This window comes from Kryptolebias marmoratus, linkage group LG9 (assembly GCF_001649575.2).
Source record: "Kryptolebias marmoratus isolate JLee-2015 linkage group LG9, ASM164957v2, whole genome shotgun sequence".
Lineage (NCBI taxonomy): Eukaryota > Metazoa > Chordata > Actinopteri > Cyprinodontiformes > Rivulidae > Kryptolebias > Kryptolebias marmoratus.
This window is the reverse complement of record NC_051438.1, coordinates 29,397,454-29,413,703: the sequence shown is the minus strand read 5'-3', so window position 1 is coordinate 29,413,703 and position 16,250 is coordinate 29,397,454. Positions and strand designations below refer to the sequence as shown.

The window sequence follows — 16,250 nt, the reverse complement described above, 5'->3', positions numbered from 1 at the left end:
AACTCTAACGGGACTTCTCACCCTGACAGGTTTCAGGTGTTACTAACTCTAAAGGGACTTCTCACCCTGACAGGTTTCAGGTGTTACTGACTCTAACGGGACTTCTCACCCTGACAGGTTTCAGGTGTTACTAACTCTAAAGGGACTTCTCACCCTGACAGGTTTCCCGTGTCGGCTTCTCAAATATCTCCTCCTGATCGAAGCCTTTCTTGGACTCCTGCTCTTTGTAGGATCGATAGAAAACCGACCTGCAGAGGAAACAAGACATTAGGAAGCTGCATTACAGCCTCAGGTCACATCAGAAACTGCTCCAGGTGTGGGCGGAGCTCACCTGAAGAAGCCCCGGTCCACTGCAGACCTGTTCATGATCACAGAGTCCTCCTGGTTGTACCCCGTGTACGAGGCAATCGCAACTATTGAATTAATGCCTAAAAAAAATAACAAATTTAAGCCAAAAAGACCTTAAGAAAAGGCTGAAAACAGCATCATTCGCTGTGTGAGTCTGTGTGCAGGTGAGTCACCTGCAGGCAGCTCTCTGAAGCGCAGGTACTCCATGGATCGGGTGGTGACCAGCGGTTTCTGAGGGTAGTACAAGACGTGAGCCAGAGTGTCCATCCTCACGTGGAAGTTTGTGATGTAGACGCCCATGGCCTGTTTGCCCATAGCTGATTGGTAGGTGTTCCTGGGAGACTGAACAGAAACCAAACAAGGTGCTGAATCCGTGCAGAGTACAGAAAATAAATCACTTTTATCTGATTAACTTTCTTCTGTCGGGTGTTCTGTAAGTTCTTCTTATTATCTGGTTTAATAAACAAACAAAAAGATGTTTTACCTCCTTTGGGCTTGGTACTTGAACCTAACATGTTTGGTGTTTCTCTGGTTGTAGTTTGTTCGTACCTGGTTGTGGTCGGGGAACGGGATGATGGAGGCGCACACTCCCAGGATCATGGACGGGTGGATCTCACAGTGGGTGTAGGTCGAGCAATAAGCCACGCCTTTTTCCTGGAGGTCATCAGGAGTCATGGCGAGCATAACCGTTTCCTCCTCCAGAGTGTCGATGTACTCCACCACACCGCTCGCCACCAAGTCCTGCCAGCTGAGCGAAAAACAAACAGTCAACAAAACGCACAACAACAACGCCCGACCCACAAACTCCACCAGAACCGACAACCTGTTTCCTGCCTCACCTGTAGTTGTTGTACTCCCGCTCCTTCAGCTGGTCGATGTGTCGTCTCTTCAGCAGAAGTTTCTGTTTCTCGACAATCAGCAGCGGCCTGCAGATCCGTCCAGCATCGGTGTAAATTCTGATCTCACGCTCCCGGATGTCTCGGATCATCGAAACCTGGAACCCGTATCCAGATGTTCAGAAATAAGCCTTCCTAACTCATCAGCATCGACACAAGGAAAGGATGAGCTCACCTCAGACACGATAATATCCATCTGTCTGCGGAGTTTTCTCAGCGTATTCATCAGCTGCTCAGGGTCTTTGTGGATCCCAACCCAGCAGCCGTTCACAAAGATTTTAGTTGCACTAAAACATGAAAAACACAAGTTTGAGACTCAAACCTAAACACAAATTAAAGGATCGATCAGCAACGCTGGGTAAATAAAACTGACTCGGCGATGGCAGCTGGAGAGATCTCCTCCAGGTTCTCCATACTCCACTCCTCCAGAAACTCCAGGATGGGTGAGGGCTGGGAGCCCACAGAGATGTAGGCCATCAGGGCCAAGTTCTTCACCAGACCCACAGCATGGCCCTGCAGCAGCGAAAACTACTGATTAAACAACAGGAGCCACAGGTACGAGGCTCGGCCCAAACCCTGGAGCTGCTTTTACCTCTGGAGTCTCAGCTGGACACACCATCCCCCAGAGAGTGTTGTGCAGCTGCCGAGGTTTGGCCAGTTTTCCGTCTCTGCCGATGGGGGAGTTTACTCTGCGAAGGTGTGACAGTGTGGAGGCGAAGGTAAGACGGTTCAGCACCTGCAGGAACAGGACAGACAGTCTGATCGGGTTTGTCAGAACTTTACTGAGAAGACTCGGGAGGAAAGACCAGACGACAAACATCTGCTCACATTAAGGATGCATCAGTAGCTGTGTCATGTACTTGTAGTTATAAGAGTATTCTGATACCACTTTAAGGCAGCGTGACGTTCACCTCTCAGTTAAAGTCAGAGCAATGGAAGAGCTGAGTGGAGGGATTTCTTTGAGCTGTTCTGATCCACTCATCAGTTAGTGATGGTAACGCAACATGAAGTTGTTTGCTGAACGTCAGTAAACACCAGAAGAAGAAGAAGAAGAAGAAGCAGAAGTCGTATTTTAAAGTGAACGATTGAGAAGAAGACGCCCTGGGAACATACGCATCTGGCAAGAGGATGAAAGCTTCCATCATCATCAAAAAGGAGATCATTAAAAAGCACGAGAGCGGTCTCAGAGTTATTAACCTGGGAAAGTCGAGCGGGTGAGTCAGTAGCCACCATTTTTCACCTGAGGGTCGATTTGACCACAACTGACTGGTTATTAGCGTCTTCCACCACGAATCACTGATGTGCCAGAAAAACTGCTGCTTAATGAGTAAAAGCTGCTGACACAATCTTCAAAACAGGTGCTAGGCTAATGCTAGGCTACTGCTAGGGGTTAGGTGCTTGTGCTGCTAGGGGCTGGATGTCCTGAATGTCTCAGGGGAGACAGGTGTTCTCACCTGAGACACTCCGGCTCGAGCCTGGTGAGCCTTCTTCACGTCGCCCCAGTTCCCGGTGGCCAGCGAGTACTTGAGTCCGTCTGAGATGATGCGAGTTTTGATGGCGAGCTCCAGGTTGAAGTCTTTTCCTCTGTCGATGAACTTCTGAGCATAAATCCTGATTTCCTTCAGAAGGTTCTTGAACATCCTGAACAGAAGGATTCAGAGTTTAATTAAACACGTTCCCCCTCCCTCAGCCCTGTCAGGGGCGTTTCTTTCTGAGGCATTTTTAACTTTAAACATGTCAACACAAACAGGAAGTTGATTTAAAATAAAAGCCTTCTGTAAGCAGGTGAAAGCCTTTAGTGTGAAACAGACAGGAAGTGATGGCTGCTCTTCAGTGTGTTCAGTTGGAGTATATATTTCTGTGCACGTGAGTGCTAAAGTTGAATGACAGCGAGTTAAGAGGCCCCACCCCCTGAAGAGGAAGGCCAAGAGCGGCCCAGCGAGATCCAGCCTCTTGTTGCCGTAGTGATCTCTGTCGTCGAGCTCCCGCCTGCCCAGAGCAGCGAGCAGCAGCCTGTGGACCATGTACCTGAAACACAGCAGAACACGTTCCGTGATCAGAACTGGGTCAGTGATCCACTCGTACCTGCACAGGTGAGGACTCACCCTAAGAAATACGCCTTCTTGGTCTCACAGAAGTCACTGACGCCGACGTGCGGCAGCATTTCTTTCTGCAGAACTTCTTTGGCGTATTTGATTCTCCGCTCTTTCGTCACTCCGGGTTTTGCTCCTCTGGAACCGATGAAGTTCAGCGCCACGTTCTGCTCCTGGATCACAAACGCTTCATCCAGGGATGGCTTTACCTGGAAACGCAGTGACATCACAGTGGGTGGAGCTGCAGCCGATCTGTTCACCGTGAGAACTGGCTGTGGAACAATCCATCAGTGATCATCAGATTTACCATCTCCATCATCTCAGGGTCATCAAAGTCATAGATGATGTGTTCCAGGATGTCTCTGTCCGACACGAAGCCCAGCGCCCGAAACACAATGATGATGGGAACTTCCTGTCGGATGTACGGCAGTGTGGACACAATCCTCTGACCGATCGCACTCTTCTTCACTCCCTGGGAAAGATGATTGATCAGTTAATGATCAGTAGGTCTGAATCACCTGGACTGATCCGTTTCCTCTCTGAGGCAGAACTCACCTGGCCTCCTCTGGCCATCATGCTGACCCAGATGGTGCTGGTGGGACGAGACGAGTTCTCCAAACAGGACCGACACTCGGCCGTGTAGGCATATTTGGAATCCTTCTTGGCAAAGACGTAAACAGTGTTGGTGGCCATCTTCTCCTGTGCGATCAGCACCTGAAAACCACCAATTACAATATCAGTTATCACCAATAATTATTGATTATCTTCAGGTAGAGCTTAGTTTTAATTTTCTGGTGACTGATGCCACAGCGAACCTTCTCAGAGCCGTTGATGATGAAATAACCTCCGGGGTCCAGCGGACACTCGTTGAGCTCGCACAGATCTCGATCGGTGAGGCCGCTCAGCAGACAGTAGGTGGAGCGAAGCATGATGGGAATTTTCCCGATGAAGGTCTTCTGGTGCTGCGTCTGCAGCTGCTCTTCACCTTCCTTTATGATGGTTTTTGTGATGTCAACATACAGGGGGGCGGAGTACCTGGGGGGAAACAGACAGGTGAGAGCAGGCGGGGCCGGGCAGATTGACAGTCTTCATGAAAAGACGGCAGCCGGGACCTACGTCAGGTTTCGCAGTCGAGCTTCGTTGGGCATCATGGGAGAAGGAGCTCCGTCTCTCTCCCAGTGAGTGGGCTTGGACAGGTAGATCTGCTCAAACTTCAGCAGGAAGCGAGGCTGAAAGACAGTGATGTCACCGTTACAAACCAGGACCATCCCACAACCGCCGGCTGAAACTGTGAGACGAACATCTGATCTCAGATATGCTGGTGAAGATTCTCAGTCAACCAGGACATGATAAATCCAAAAAGGATAAAAAACAAAAACAACTGGACTTCTATTCTGCAGCTGAAAACGTTTTCGCTTCTCACCCGAGGAGATTTCTCAATTCAAAAAGGAGAGACACTCCTGAAACTTTGGAAGCCCCTGTTGATCCTGTCCTAGTTCTAGTCCCAAAGCCAGGTACCGGTCCACAACTCACCGGCTCCTCCACCTCCCCCGAGGTGTGCTGGGCTTCAGCCTGCAGGTCGATGGGCGGAGCATCTTCTACGATCCTCTGAACGGACATCTGGATGAACTCATCGAACGAATCCAGCTGCTGCCGCACCAGGCCTTTCTCGTCAAAATAAGAGCTGGAAGAGAAGACAGAAACTCACCAAAATAAGAGGCAGAAGAAAAAAGCTCCATAAATTATTTTCTATATGAAGCAGAATAACAACTGAGCCCCAAACAGTAACGAGGTGAATTATTAATTTGATTCTGATCAGATAAAAGTTATTAGTTGTTCATCTCTTAGTGGCTCCACCTGCAGCAGAACCTCCTGTTCTGGTACCGAGCCTCCATTTTCCTACCAGCATCAGTGTTTGTTCACAGGTGAGTTTACCTGATGACGATCCAGCAAGCTTCCTGCCACAGATCAGGAGTGATTTCATCATCATCTTCATCGTACTGATTATCTGAAAAACACCAAATATGAGTAGATTATATTAACAACCAATCCCTGCAGGCTGTAATCAGTACGTTAATAAATAATGTAAGCAGGACAGGTAATCTGAATAACTGCTCCGTTACTTAAAGCCTTTGTTTCTTCTCCGCCTCTCATTAGCCTGTTAGCAGCGCCATTAGCTTTAGCTGCTGTTAGCGCGAGGATCAATGAGAGCTCGTGCTGTTAGAATCACACCTAACACGGTGATTTCTGTGTGTCTGATCAGGTGTGATCAGGTATTTCTGCTCTGTTAAACCGATGGAGTGCAGCAAGCATTAGCATTAGCATCAGCTCCGTGTTGTCGGATGAAGTGTTTATGCTTCAATTACGTCACCAAATATGTTATCAATAAATCTTCTACACGTATCGATTCCCAGCAGCTCACCTTCGTCCTGGTCGTACATAATAAAACCTCCAGAAATGACTGAATCTGTTCAAATCCGAGGAGCTGAAGCGCTATGTTGTGGCCGGGAGAACAAACCGGAAGTTATGAATCTCTTCCGGTGTGAACTTCTTCTTTTGATTTTTATTGGCGGATGGCAAACCAACTTAAGGTGTTTACCGCCACCTACCGAACTGGAGTGTGACTGTCAGAGATGGTCAGAGGCAACTTCTCAGTTTACACACATCAGTGGTGTGAATACGTGTGCATGCATACATACACACACACACACATATACATACGGCTGGCTCTTCAGGACCTGCCTGACTCTCTGCAGGTGTTTGGTTATTTGTCTTTGTCCTGAACACGGAGAAATAAATAAAGAGAGGAAGGATGCATGGACCAACAGAGCAGAGCGCTCAGATCAGTAACATAAACAGGAAATACAGAATAATTACTGCTGCAGGCAACTTGTGAAGTAAAGTTTATTTAAAATTTCTCAGGATGTGGAATCAGTTTTAGACATGACTCTAAAATCTTTAACATCATTTATCATAAAAAACTCAGCATGAATTCCTCCAAGTTTCATGTTCCTAAAAGATAAAAGCAGGCACTTTAATTCAACAATAAACAAATCATTATTCAGCATTAAAACTATTTGACTAATCAAAGTAAAAAAATAAAAAAATCATTATTGCAGCACAAACTGATAAAAACACAAAATAATGCATGAAAAATCATTTAGATTATTTTCATTAAAACAATAAAAAAGCATTTAGCAGATTTACTAATTATATTGCAGTAATTTAAAATAAAGTCATCTCTGCTGTTGAGACACTTCCAGATTAAATGGGCTAAACAGTCCATCCCATAATAACCCAGTGGTTAGGCTCAGGTTTTTAGGATTTAAAATGACTCATATATGAAAGACGTAAAGGTCCCGCCTGTCTGAGACGATTTAAATGTTTTTAAGAAGCAGAAAATCGTTACCATGGAAACAGAATCACAGCAACGGTCAAATTTACCAAAATAAAAGACCCAGAATCTGCTTCAAAGGTTCGGTTTGGCTGCCAGATTAAATAAAATCTGCAGATGGATTCATTTAACGGAGAGCGAATCAGAATCAAATTTATTTACTTTAAACTTTCCTTCCATCACAGTTGGAGAGCAGCAGAGAACCGAAGCAAAAGAAGCTTTTTTCAGCATTTTTTTATGTTTTTAAGCATTTTATTAATTAAACAGAAGAAAAAACTTCTCTAGTTTTTGATTAATTTCTATTAAAAAAAACAGAAACAATCTGTTTTTAAATCAGATCATTTCAATAAGATCAGCACTTTTTTATTCATTTATTGCTTTTTAAAATGCTGTTAAATTTTCTGCAGCTGCCAACAAGCAGAAGGACAGAAAGTAAAGAAACATCTCGTGTTTTCTGCCCTCATCCTGAATCTTTGTTTTAGTTCCTGGATGTTTTGTGAGGCAGCAGAAATAAGCCGCCTTTGTGCCGCTTACGTCTCTTTTCCTTTTTTACACTTTGGTCGTCTGAAATGAATTTTGTGCAGCTGGTGTTTTCCCTGCAGGTCGTTCTGCAGCGCTCCTTCAGGACGACTCGATGGCTAAAGACACCTGGAGGCAGCCCAGCTCTTTGCCCCCGCTGCCCAGAACCCCCTGGACCCGGTAGTTCCCGTTGGTCAGCCAGTAGGGCAGGTCCAAGTCGGGCACGTAGAAGTCGGACTTTGGCAGCGAGTACGAACCCTGAGGGCGGCAGGAACACGGTGAAAGGACATTTAATTTATTTAAAGACGTATTTCTGTCTCCACCCGCTCTGATTAAAGAGAAATATAAAAACTGTTAAAGTGGGACTCACAGCCTTGAAGGGGCAGCGACAGGGCAGGCCGTAGGTGTGCAGCGGTTCTGGGCAGTCCTGACCCGGCGGGATCAGCTGGTTCAGAAGATCGCAGGCGTCCGGATAGTGGCAGCTGCCCATTTGCTCTACGCAGGGGATCTCCACCCAGATGGTGGCCACCTCCTTCTTCAGGGTGATGTTCAGCTGCAGGACAGATCAGGTGACGACTGAAACCTTCGGCTGAACGTCGGCGAGGAGTTCTGAGAGCCGCCGAGCTTAAACCAAAGGTCGACGACCTCCAGCTTCACAACAAGATGCAATAAAGTGATCAGGACTTTGAAAGTGTCTGAGCTCTGAGGGAGCTCGACCAGGAAGGTTTAATTCTCACAAGAAACAGGAAGTGAAAACCACTTCTCCATCTAAACTAACTGTGATTATTTCCCCAGAGGTGTTCACATCAGCTCCGTTAACGTTTTCTACAACAAATTAAAGATTAAAAATCAGACGCTGACAAGTTTCCTGCTGGGTACGGTCCCAGAGATTTCTTTACCCAAACAGAACTGCCCAAATAAATTCTGTTGACATTTTTATTTACCACTAACCACAAAAAACAGATTTACTGTCAGAGCAGGAATGAGTCGAGGCAAATCAGGGAAACCCGTTCAGTGCTGCCGGACAGGTTTTCCTGCAGCCGAGCTTCCAGACAGAGACTCACAGATCGTCCACATTCCCTCCGAGACAAACATCGGCTCAGCTGGACGTGAGCTTTAATTAGAAATGAAGACGAACTCACAGACAGAGGGGAGGTGAACTGGACGGACGTGGATCCGGAAGCGATGGCCGTCAGCGTTCCTGGGATGTGGATGGGGTCCGGAGACAGAGACAGGCTCTTCAACACAGCTGGGTCATCAGGCTGGCCGCAGTTTTTCCAGCTGAACCCCGAAACCTGCAGCCGAGTTCACGGAATGAGTCAGCGATAAAAGAATGAGTCAGCGATAAAAGAAAGAGTCAGCAATAAAAGAATGAGTCAGCGATAACAGAATGAGTCAGCGATAACAGAATGAGTCAGCGATAACGCTGCTGTCTTCCTGTTAAGTACTTTCCCTGTTTTTGCTGTTCCTCTTCATACTTTGTGTATCAGAACGTTCGGCTCATTCAGGTGCTGTGACTTTTTAGCTTTTCGTAACTTTTCAAAATATTTAACTTTAATTGGTCACTGGGATCTCTTCACTTTCTTCACAAACCTTGTTCTCATTGAAATCTGCTTCTACTTAGCTTTTAGCTACTGTTCTGCAGCTTTCAGCTACTGTTCTGTAGCTTTTAGAGACCGTTCTGCAGCTTTTAGCTACTGTTCTGCAGCTTTTAGCTACTGTTCTGTAGCTTTTAGCTACTGTTCTGCCCGTTTTAGTTTCCGCTTCATTTTGCAGAACCTTCCTGAATGTTTTCCTTAAAACATTTATTGATCTCGTGGTTTGTTTGTCAGCAGTCACGCAGAAAGCTGCTCCAGCCTTTATAGAGGGGAATGAAAACTGTGAGATTAAAATAAATCATCCCCATAAAGAACTTTAAACTGACCCGGTCCAAAGGTTCTGATGCTGTTCAACTCCTCCAGGTTCACAGATTCAGATAAATGTCAGCAGAAACTGCGCTGAGGAGTAAAAACTGACAAACTTCCCAGGAAACTCTAAAAACAACAACATGAACTCTTTGTTTCAGTTCCGTGTGAGACGCACCTTCGCGCGGAAGACCCTGAAGGAGCCGCAGTCCGTCCGGGTCAGAACCCCCGCCAGAACCACAGAGACCGTCAGAACCAGCTTCAGAAACCCGCCCATGTCGAGACACCACCAGCGGGTCGGAACCGTTAGACTGAGCCGTTAAACGAAGCGCCAAACCGGAGAGCAGCCGCCGCTCCGCTCTGCAGACTAACTTCCGGGTTCACCGTCGCTGCTGCGGAGAGCTCGTCACGTGACCGCCGACAGTCACGTGACGAGCTCTCCGGAAAACTTGGGTTAACAAATAAAATTTAACGTTATGGCAGGGGTAGAAGAAACAAAAATATAAAATAACTTCAAAATAAGGCTTCTTTATTTTATTGCTCGTTTTTAATATTCTGAAAACTCCTTTACTGACGACCCTGAAGGCGGGAGATTATGTATTTGCACTAGCACGTGTGTCTTTTTGTCAGCAAAATATCTCATGAACCACTGGACGAGTTTCATTGAAACAATCAGAAAACAATCCCTGAAAGTTTCACTAAAAGCATCAAGTGGTCACACCAAATTCAAGCCTAAAATCTGCTAAACAGGCCGAGTTATAGCCTATCTTGTGTTCTATAAGAAAGGTTAGTTGTGGCGGCCATCTTGAGTCGTGCTGGCTCCGAATGTTAATCAGTTGTAGATGAACTTTCAGTGATTACTTCCTGAAATTTTATTTAAAATCCAATCAGTGATTCGTGAGATATTTTGCTATCAGACCAGTAATAGATGCGTCCTGAAGGTCTGTAGTTACACCTGTAGGTGTCGCTGTTGGACAGATGTTACAGAAATAAACACGAACCCACTGAGCTCAGGGTGAAAGGGAAATATTTTTATTACTTTTAAAAGCATCAAACAATTTAAACAAACTTATAAATGATCTCAGATCTAAATTCACTAGTTATCCTTTTATAATCATTTCTTTTTACTTTTTAGCTATCATTTAGCTAGCCTTCCAATACTTTTATCTTTCAGACAGTTGATTTGTACTTTTAGGTATTTTATTTTTGGTTACTTTTAGCTTTTAGCTAGTGTTTTGCTATTTCAGCTTTTGACCAGTGTGTAGCTCTTTTTAGCTTTTAGCTTCTTGTGGCTGTAATAAACCAGTTTCGGCTTCATTCAGCGCTCAGGTTATAAATGAAAACCTTGGAAATAAAAATAAATACAAAAGGTAAAACAGATTTTTGTGTCAGTTCTTGTTTTTTCTTCTTCCTAAGATGACCTTGAACGCATCACGTATAATCGTTGTTAGTTTTAAAATTAGGCTGTATCTTTTCTATCAGTACGTGAACGCACCACGGATGCTGAATTCGATTTTTCAGGTTTCAGGATCAACTTTGCGCGCATGCGCAGATGGTCTGACCCGCTGGAAAATGGATGAAGAGGGAAGAGGGAGGGGGGGGGAGAGAGAGAGAGAGATGATGCTGTCAGTGAAAGGAGGAGGAGGAGGATATCCACCGGCAGCAGCACCGAGCTGCTCTTCATCCCTTCATGTCCTTATTGGACACATAAAATCCTCCACGCGCCGCAGGAGCATCATCTCTCTGTAAATTTTCTCTGTTTTTAATGAGATTAGATTAGAAGACCAGAAGTGGGATTATTTCTCCACTTTTTGTCCTGGAAATGCTTCCCTGCTCTTCATCCGCGCAGATGGAGGGATGTGAGGAGGACGAGAGGGACGCGCACATGGAGAAGGAGGTAAACCGGTCCGAAACAGAACCCCGGTGTTTGTTCTGGGTCCCAATCCTGTCCGAACCCTGTCGGAACCGGAGCTTCCCCGGCCCAGAGGAGCCGCCGGCCGGCCGGCTGCTCCTGGAGGATGGAGACACCCAGACCCCTCCCTGCGCGCCGCCTCTGCTCGCCATTTTCCCGGAGAAATAACGCCTTAAATTCAGCTCCAAGTTGTGATTTTAACCTTTTTATGACAGAAATCTGCAGAAGAAGCGGCCAGATTTAGTCCGGGGAGGGACGTCTGAGGGCTCCTTCACTGAAATAACATCAAATAAATTAAAACTCACAGGTTTAAACTGAATGAATCATAAAATAACTAAATAAATTATATTTCCTGAACGCTGCTGCATGAAGAATAAAGTGTTAAAGTCAAAACAAAAGCTAAAATCATCAGAACAGCAGCTAAAAGCTAAAATTAGCCAGAATGATAAAAACTGTAGAATAAAAGCTAAAATTCCAAAACCATAGCTAAGAGCTAAAATCAGCAAAACTGCAGTAAAAAACCAAACTAGATCAAAGCAAAAATTAGTCTAATTGTATCCAAAGGCTAAACTTAGCAGTAACCAAAGCTGAAATTAGTAAAACAGTAGCTAAAAGCTATAATGAGCAAAACTGTAACTAAGAGCTACAATTAGCTAGACAGTAGCTAAAAGCTAAAAGGACGATAAGTATGCAGAAGAGAATTTAAGAGAACAAAGAACTGTAGGTATTTTTATGGTGATTTTTCTGTAAATACAGTTATTTAATCCTAAAAGTGTAAAAGTGACAGCAATCAGATCAGCGTTCACCCAGTAATGATGATCCTGCAGCCGAATAATGAAGCTGTTCTGTGTTAAATGATGCAGTTTGTTTTCTCTGAGGACTGAACCGCAGCAGCGTTAGCGTCTCAGCCGGTGAGCCGAGTGAACCTGCCGCTCTTCACCACGCTCCTCAGGGAAATCTGAGCTGACAGGATGTGAGAAAGCAGGTATAAAAAAAAAAACTGGGCCAAAAGCTTCCTGCAGCTGGAGGACGGTGTGAGCGGAGTGGGGATTTTATCTTTCTGAATCAGCAGCTCTGCCCTTTCAGACTTTCTGTGTGGTCATTTGTCCGTCATCTAAAATCAGAAGTGGTAGTAGCTGAGAGTCACTGTGAACTCATACGTTGTTGTTGTTGGGTCACTGTTACGTGACCTTTAATAAAGACAACGATTAGTTCAGTGTCGGAGCAGAAAGCTGGTTTTAATGTGCAGACAGCAGTTTTACTGCAGTGAACAGATCAGCTGTGTTTAATCAGGTGAAGATGACTGACAGCACATTAAAACAACCAGAATAAACAATACATTAAAGACAAATTCACCTCAGGGTATCCACTCCGAAAACAGGCTTTTATAGTGAGAGTTCATTAAAACAAAACAAAGGAACAACAGAAGCAGGTATCTTAAAAATACAAGAATTTCTGTTAGTTTTTAATCAGCTGAGGTTGTCAGTTCAGCAGGAGGTCCTGCAGCCTGGTTCTGGACGGATTGTGTTCAGATTAACAGACCAGCGTCTTTATTGTTCAAGTCTGATTGTAATCAGAGAGAAGCCCTGATATGTCTTAAAAACGAGAAGCAGATTCAGAAAAGTGAGGAACAAATATTTTGTTTTTGTTGTTTATTTCCCGTTTGCTCTGGAAACCAAACTCTTAGAGATTCCCTGCTCTCTGGAGGTTGTTGGAACCCAGAGGGACATTTTTCTTTTGGTCTGCAGTGTTGTTTTTCTGCGCAGGAGGTCACTCAATTCTTTACGAGTCCCAATTACCATTTCAAATGAAGCGTGCGCTGCAGAAAGTCCGCTCTTTCAGGGGTCCAGGGTGCATCTGTCCTGCAGAGAGAAAGAGGCTTTCAGCTGAATTCTGCTCACAGACAAGATGTCCATCACAGCCACATATTCAGGGCAAAAAGCAGGAAATAAAGACTCTTATTTATGACAAATAGAAACTTAATATTACTAGAAGCCTTTTTTAAATGTTTAATTCCCTTGAGTTTCACCCAAACTGCTCCACAGCTGCTCGCTCTGACTCGAAGCGACGTTGGATCGCCAGGATGTGAAACCGAGCGGTTCGGGACTTTTTGTAGGGCAGCCGTCCAGCCGGCAGAAGCAGATTGAGTCAGTCTGTTATCGGTTTTGATGGGCTGTCGGTTTGAGACAATGGAGAGGATCAGTGCAGCAGGGAGGGAATCCAAATGAACTCTTTCGGCTTTGACTGCACTTTATTTAACAAACTGAAACCACATCATCCGTAAATAAAGACTCATATCATACCTGTAAAGTATCTTGGGTTGAATCAAGTCTTTTGGAAAGAGCCTATTGACCTTTGTTCTGGAAGTATCTCTTATTTCCAGGGCGTCCACTCCTGGGAAGATTGGCAGCTGTCCTAAACGATCTTTCTCTCTGTAGACTGATGGACTCTGAATAATTTGGAAACGCTCTTTAACCCTTCCCAGATTGATGGGCAGCAACAGATCATCGCTGAGGTCAGACCTCCTTCACACGGTGCTGGACCGAACCTCCTTCAGTGTGGAAGCAGTCATGACGCAGCTACGCTTTGGCAGAGTTCAACAAAACCAAATGAAACCAAATTATGACTGACTGAAGACAAAAAGCAGAGAATAAACTGGGATTAAATTAAGACATGACTGTGACATAATTAAGAGACTTTGTGAGTAAAAGTAGGATCTCACTGGACCTCCAGGATGTCTCGCGATGTCATTTTTCTGCATGAATCATCAGTGAATCCTGTTGGTTGAGTTTTGAACATGTTCAAAAAATTGAGCGTCTTTAATCATCTGTATTTTGACTCGTGCAGGGGAGCATCTGAGGCAGATGTTCAGGTCTGAAAACCACCAATGATCAATAATAATGATTGATAAACTGGTCCAGATCTGCGCGTTTTCATTCCTGAAGTGTACTCCAGCAGATTAAATCATGTTTGCTCAGGTGGTTTCCATGACCCCATCGTGGTCCGAGCCTGGGCATGAAGCCAGAGAGGTCATATCTTTAAATTATTAACAGCCAAACCATCATGGATACACTGCCACCATAATGATAAACCCCCAGAACCTCCGGGTTCAACCATCGTGGACCATCGTGTTCTTAATGCACCCCTGAAGACCTCACCAAACATCTGGCTGATGTTTTACCTCGTAGTGAGGTCTTTATGCTTCAATAAATGGTGACACGATGTAGTATGTCATGTAGAGTTGTTCTGACCTTTTTTAGAAACTGATGCCCGAGGATGCATTTTTACGTACTGTAGAACCTTTGAACGGTACTTTCTTTTGACCACGTGAACCGTTCGTCTCTCAGTGTCTCGGTGTAACTCCATCTGTCCGTATCCACGACCTGTGGGCTTTGTAGGTTGTGAAACTCGATCTAATGGTTTGACCTGTCGTCTGCTCCCACAGTACAGCAGACTGACGGAGGAAAGAGACGAGGCCCAGAGACAGCTCAAACACATCAAGAGAGGTGAGTCCGGCTTCATTCCTCCTCTTCAGACTGAAACTGTTCCAACTTATAACCACTTTAACTTATGATGGTAAATATTCTCTCCTGATTTCATGTCTGATCCTCTAAATTCTCTTATTAGTTTCCTTTTGGTTTAGTTGCTAAAATCTTGTATTTCCTGCATTTTGAGAGTTTCTGTCCCTAAAGGTTTTCATGTTTGAAGGATTGTTTGCCTGATGAAGGTCGAACAATAAAATACTGAGTTCAACTGTTTCTGCTGCTTTGGGTTCATTTATTTTTCTCGTATGCATCAATTTAAAAGGTGATAGTCCTCAATCTGACTGAGTTGCTCCCTCCCCATCCTCACCCCTCACACCCTTTCTCCTCACCTCTGTGGCGTGACGTCACCCACACCTTCCGGATGGGTGTGTTTCAGACAGGAGGAGGGGGCGGGGCTTCTTCTGTTTCTATGGCAACGGTCAGGTTTGCTCAGGGCTCGCGTTCGAGGGAGTTTAACGTTTGAATTCACGCAAACGAGGCCCTGCAGCTCCGTCCGTTATGACTGTTCTCAGAGGTAGGAGAGTCTTCAGGTTCTGGCACTTATTCAGAAGATAGAAACATTTGAAAGGATAAATTAATTGTGCTAAATGAAGGACAATATTTACCAAAATATTCAGCTGGTTTTCTATGCAGAAACTGTAGAGCATCATTTTTCTCCCAGGAAACGCCTCTGGTGTTAGAAGAGTTATTGTTTTAGCAGAAGATGATTTATTTCCTTAAAGGTAAAAACGTTTTGTTGCAGAGAAAGAGGTCCGTGGTTTCAGTGAGTTCATTCACCCATCTGTGGTTGAGTGAAGCGTTTTTGTTGAAAAGGTAACCGGAGAACCGGACCGACCTCCATCTGTGAGACAGCTGCTCCTCCAACACACCTTCCATAAGATAACAGTTCAGAATAATTATAAACTTGGAAAAGATTTGGGTAAAAGTCTGTAAAAGTTTGTTGTTAGATCAAAAAACTGACCTCCATCATAACTGCTTCAGGAATGCTTCTAATAATAATAATTCAGACATATTTTCTTGTTTAAATGACAGAAAATAAATAAAACATACTAAATAAACCTGGTCTCACAGATGGATTTTTGGCACTAAATATTACAAAATAAAACTAGCATTCTTTGATGGAATATGTATTGCTTCTTGTCTTTCATGTCAAAGTTTTAAGCAATCAGTGAAAGCTTGAAGTATGTGTTAAGGATGACTCTCAGCTACTACCAAACCAGTTTTTAGCTCAGTATCTATTTTTATTAAGATCTGGTGGAGGAAGCTTAAAGTCAGCAGCTGCAGAAGTGAAGCTAACATCGTCCAGGTCGTCTGCAGAAACGCTGATCCTCCTTTCATTGCGTCACTTGGTGCGCTCAGTCTCTCATTCATTCACTCACTCATTTATTCATTCACATTCCTCCTGCCCCCCCCCCCGAGACAACAGCAGTCGCTCTTGTCATGTTAATCTGATGAATTATTAAAACCTCCTGACATGAATTATTGAGCAGCAGAAGACATGGAAGGATGTTTGGGAGGTCGTTCGATCTGCTGGTAGGCCTTTCAGAGGACCTCTACCCACCGTCGGGTCCTTCAGAGGGCATCTACCTGCTGTCAGGTCCTTCAGAGGGTCTCTACCCGCCGTCGGGTCCTTCAGAGG

General features: G+C 44.8%; 3 protein-coding genes across 6 annotated transcripts in view; 1 reads left to right on the top strand and 2 right to left on the bottom strand.

The window, feature by feature from the left end:
- Positions 1-5,778, bottom strand: part of polr2b (RNA polymerase II subunit B) — an 11,691-nt gene extending 5,913 nt beyond the window's left edge. Inside the window, exons 1-18 of the mRNA XM_017438063.3 lie at positions 5,760-5,778; positions 5,273-5,345; positions 4,871-5,021; positions 4,454-4,566; positions 4,153-4,372; positions 3,893-4,051; positions 3,645-3,809; positions 3,350-3,546; positions 3,153-3,272; positions 2,699-2,885; positions 1,837-1,980; positions 1,618-1,757; positions 1,420-1,531; positions 1,188-1,342; positions 898-1,096; positions 522-690; positions 332-428; positions 154-248 (exon numbers count right to left, since the gene is read on the bottom strand). Of these exons, the coding sequence (XP_017293552.1) occupies positions 154-248; positions 332-428; positions 522-690; positions 898-1,096; positions 1,188-1,342; positions 1,420-1,531; positions 1,618-1,757; positions 1,837-1,980; positions 2,699-2,885; positions 3,153-3,272; positions 3,350-3,546; positions 3,645-3,809; positions 3,893-4,051; positions 4,153-4,372; positions 4,454-4,566; positions 4,871-5,021; positions 5,273-5,345; positions 5,760-5,778 (2,515 nt within the window). The remainder of the gene's footprint in view (positions 1-153; positions 249-331; positions 429-521; positions 691-897; positions 1,097-1,187; positions 1,343-1,419; positions 1,532-1,617; positions 1,758-1,836; positions 1,981-2,698; positions 2,886-3,152; positions 3,273-3,349; positions 3,547-3,644; positions 3,810-3,892; positions 4,052-4,152; positions 4,373-4,453; positions 4,567-4,870; positions 5,022-5,272; positions 5,346-5,759) is intronic.
- Positions 5,779-6,223: 445 nt separating this feature from the next.
- On the bottom strand, positions 6,224-9,554 carry gm2a (GM2 ganglioside activator). The gene is made up of 4 exons (XM_017438049.3): positions 9,333-9,554; positions 8,393-8,545; positions 7,621-7,803; positions 6,224-7,508 (listed from the first exon to the last, which is right to left on the bottom strand). The coding sequence occupies exons 1-4, from the start codon at positions 9,429-9,431 to the stop codon at positions 7,353-7,355; spliced, it is 591 nt and encodes a 196-aa protein (XP_017293538.1). The 5' UTR covers positions 9,432-9,554; the 3' UTR covers positions 6,224-7,352.
- Positions 9,555-10,804: 1,250 nt separating this feature from the next.
- The window catches only part of shtn3 (shootin 3), a 20,949-nt gene continuing 15,503 nt past the window's right edge, over positions 10,805-16,250 (top strand). For all 4 annotated transcript variants that reach the window (XM_037977261.1, XM_017438041.3, XM_017438042.3 and 1 more), the window contains exons 1-2: positions 10,805-11,051; positions 14,512-14,572. In XM_037977261.1, the coding sequence (XP_037833189.1) occupies positions 10,977-11,051; positions 14,512-14,572 (136 nt within the window). In that variant the 5' untranslated portion in view covers positions 10,805-10,976. The remainder of the gene's footprint in view (positions 11,052-14,511; positions 14,573-16,250) is intronic.

What these genes read in the sequence shown, in the direction of transcription:
- gm2a (XM_017438049.3), bottom strand. Translation starts at nt 9,431, where the DNA reads ATGGGCGGGTTTCTGAAGCTGGTTCTGACGGTCTCTGTGGTTCTGGCG. An exon ending in TCAGGGTCTTCCGCGCGAAG is followed by an intron (nt 8,546 to 9,332) that starts GTGCGTCTCACA and finishes ACTCGGCTGCAG; the next exon opens with GTTTCGGGGTTCAGCTGGAA. An exon ending in GTCGCTGCCCCTTCAAGGCT is followed by an intron (nt 7,509 to 7,620) that starts GTGAGTCCCACT and finishes TGCCGCCCTCAG; the next exon opens with GGTTCGTACTCGCTGCCAAA.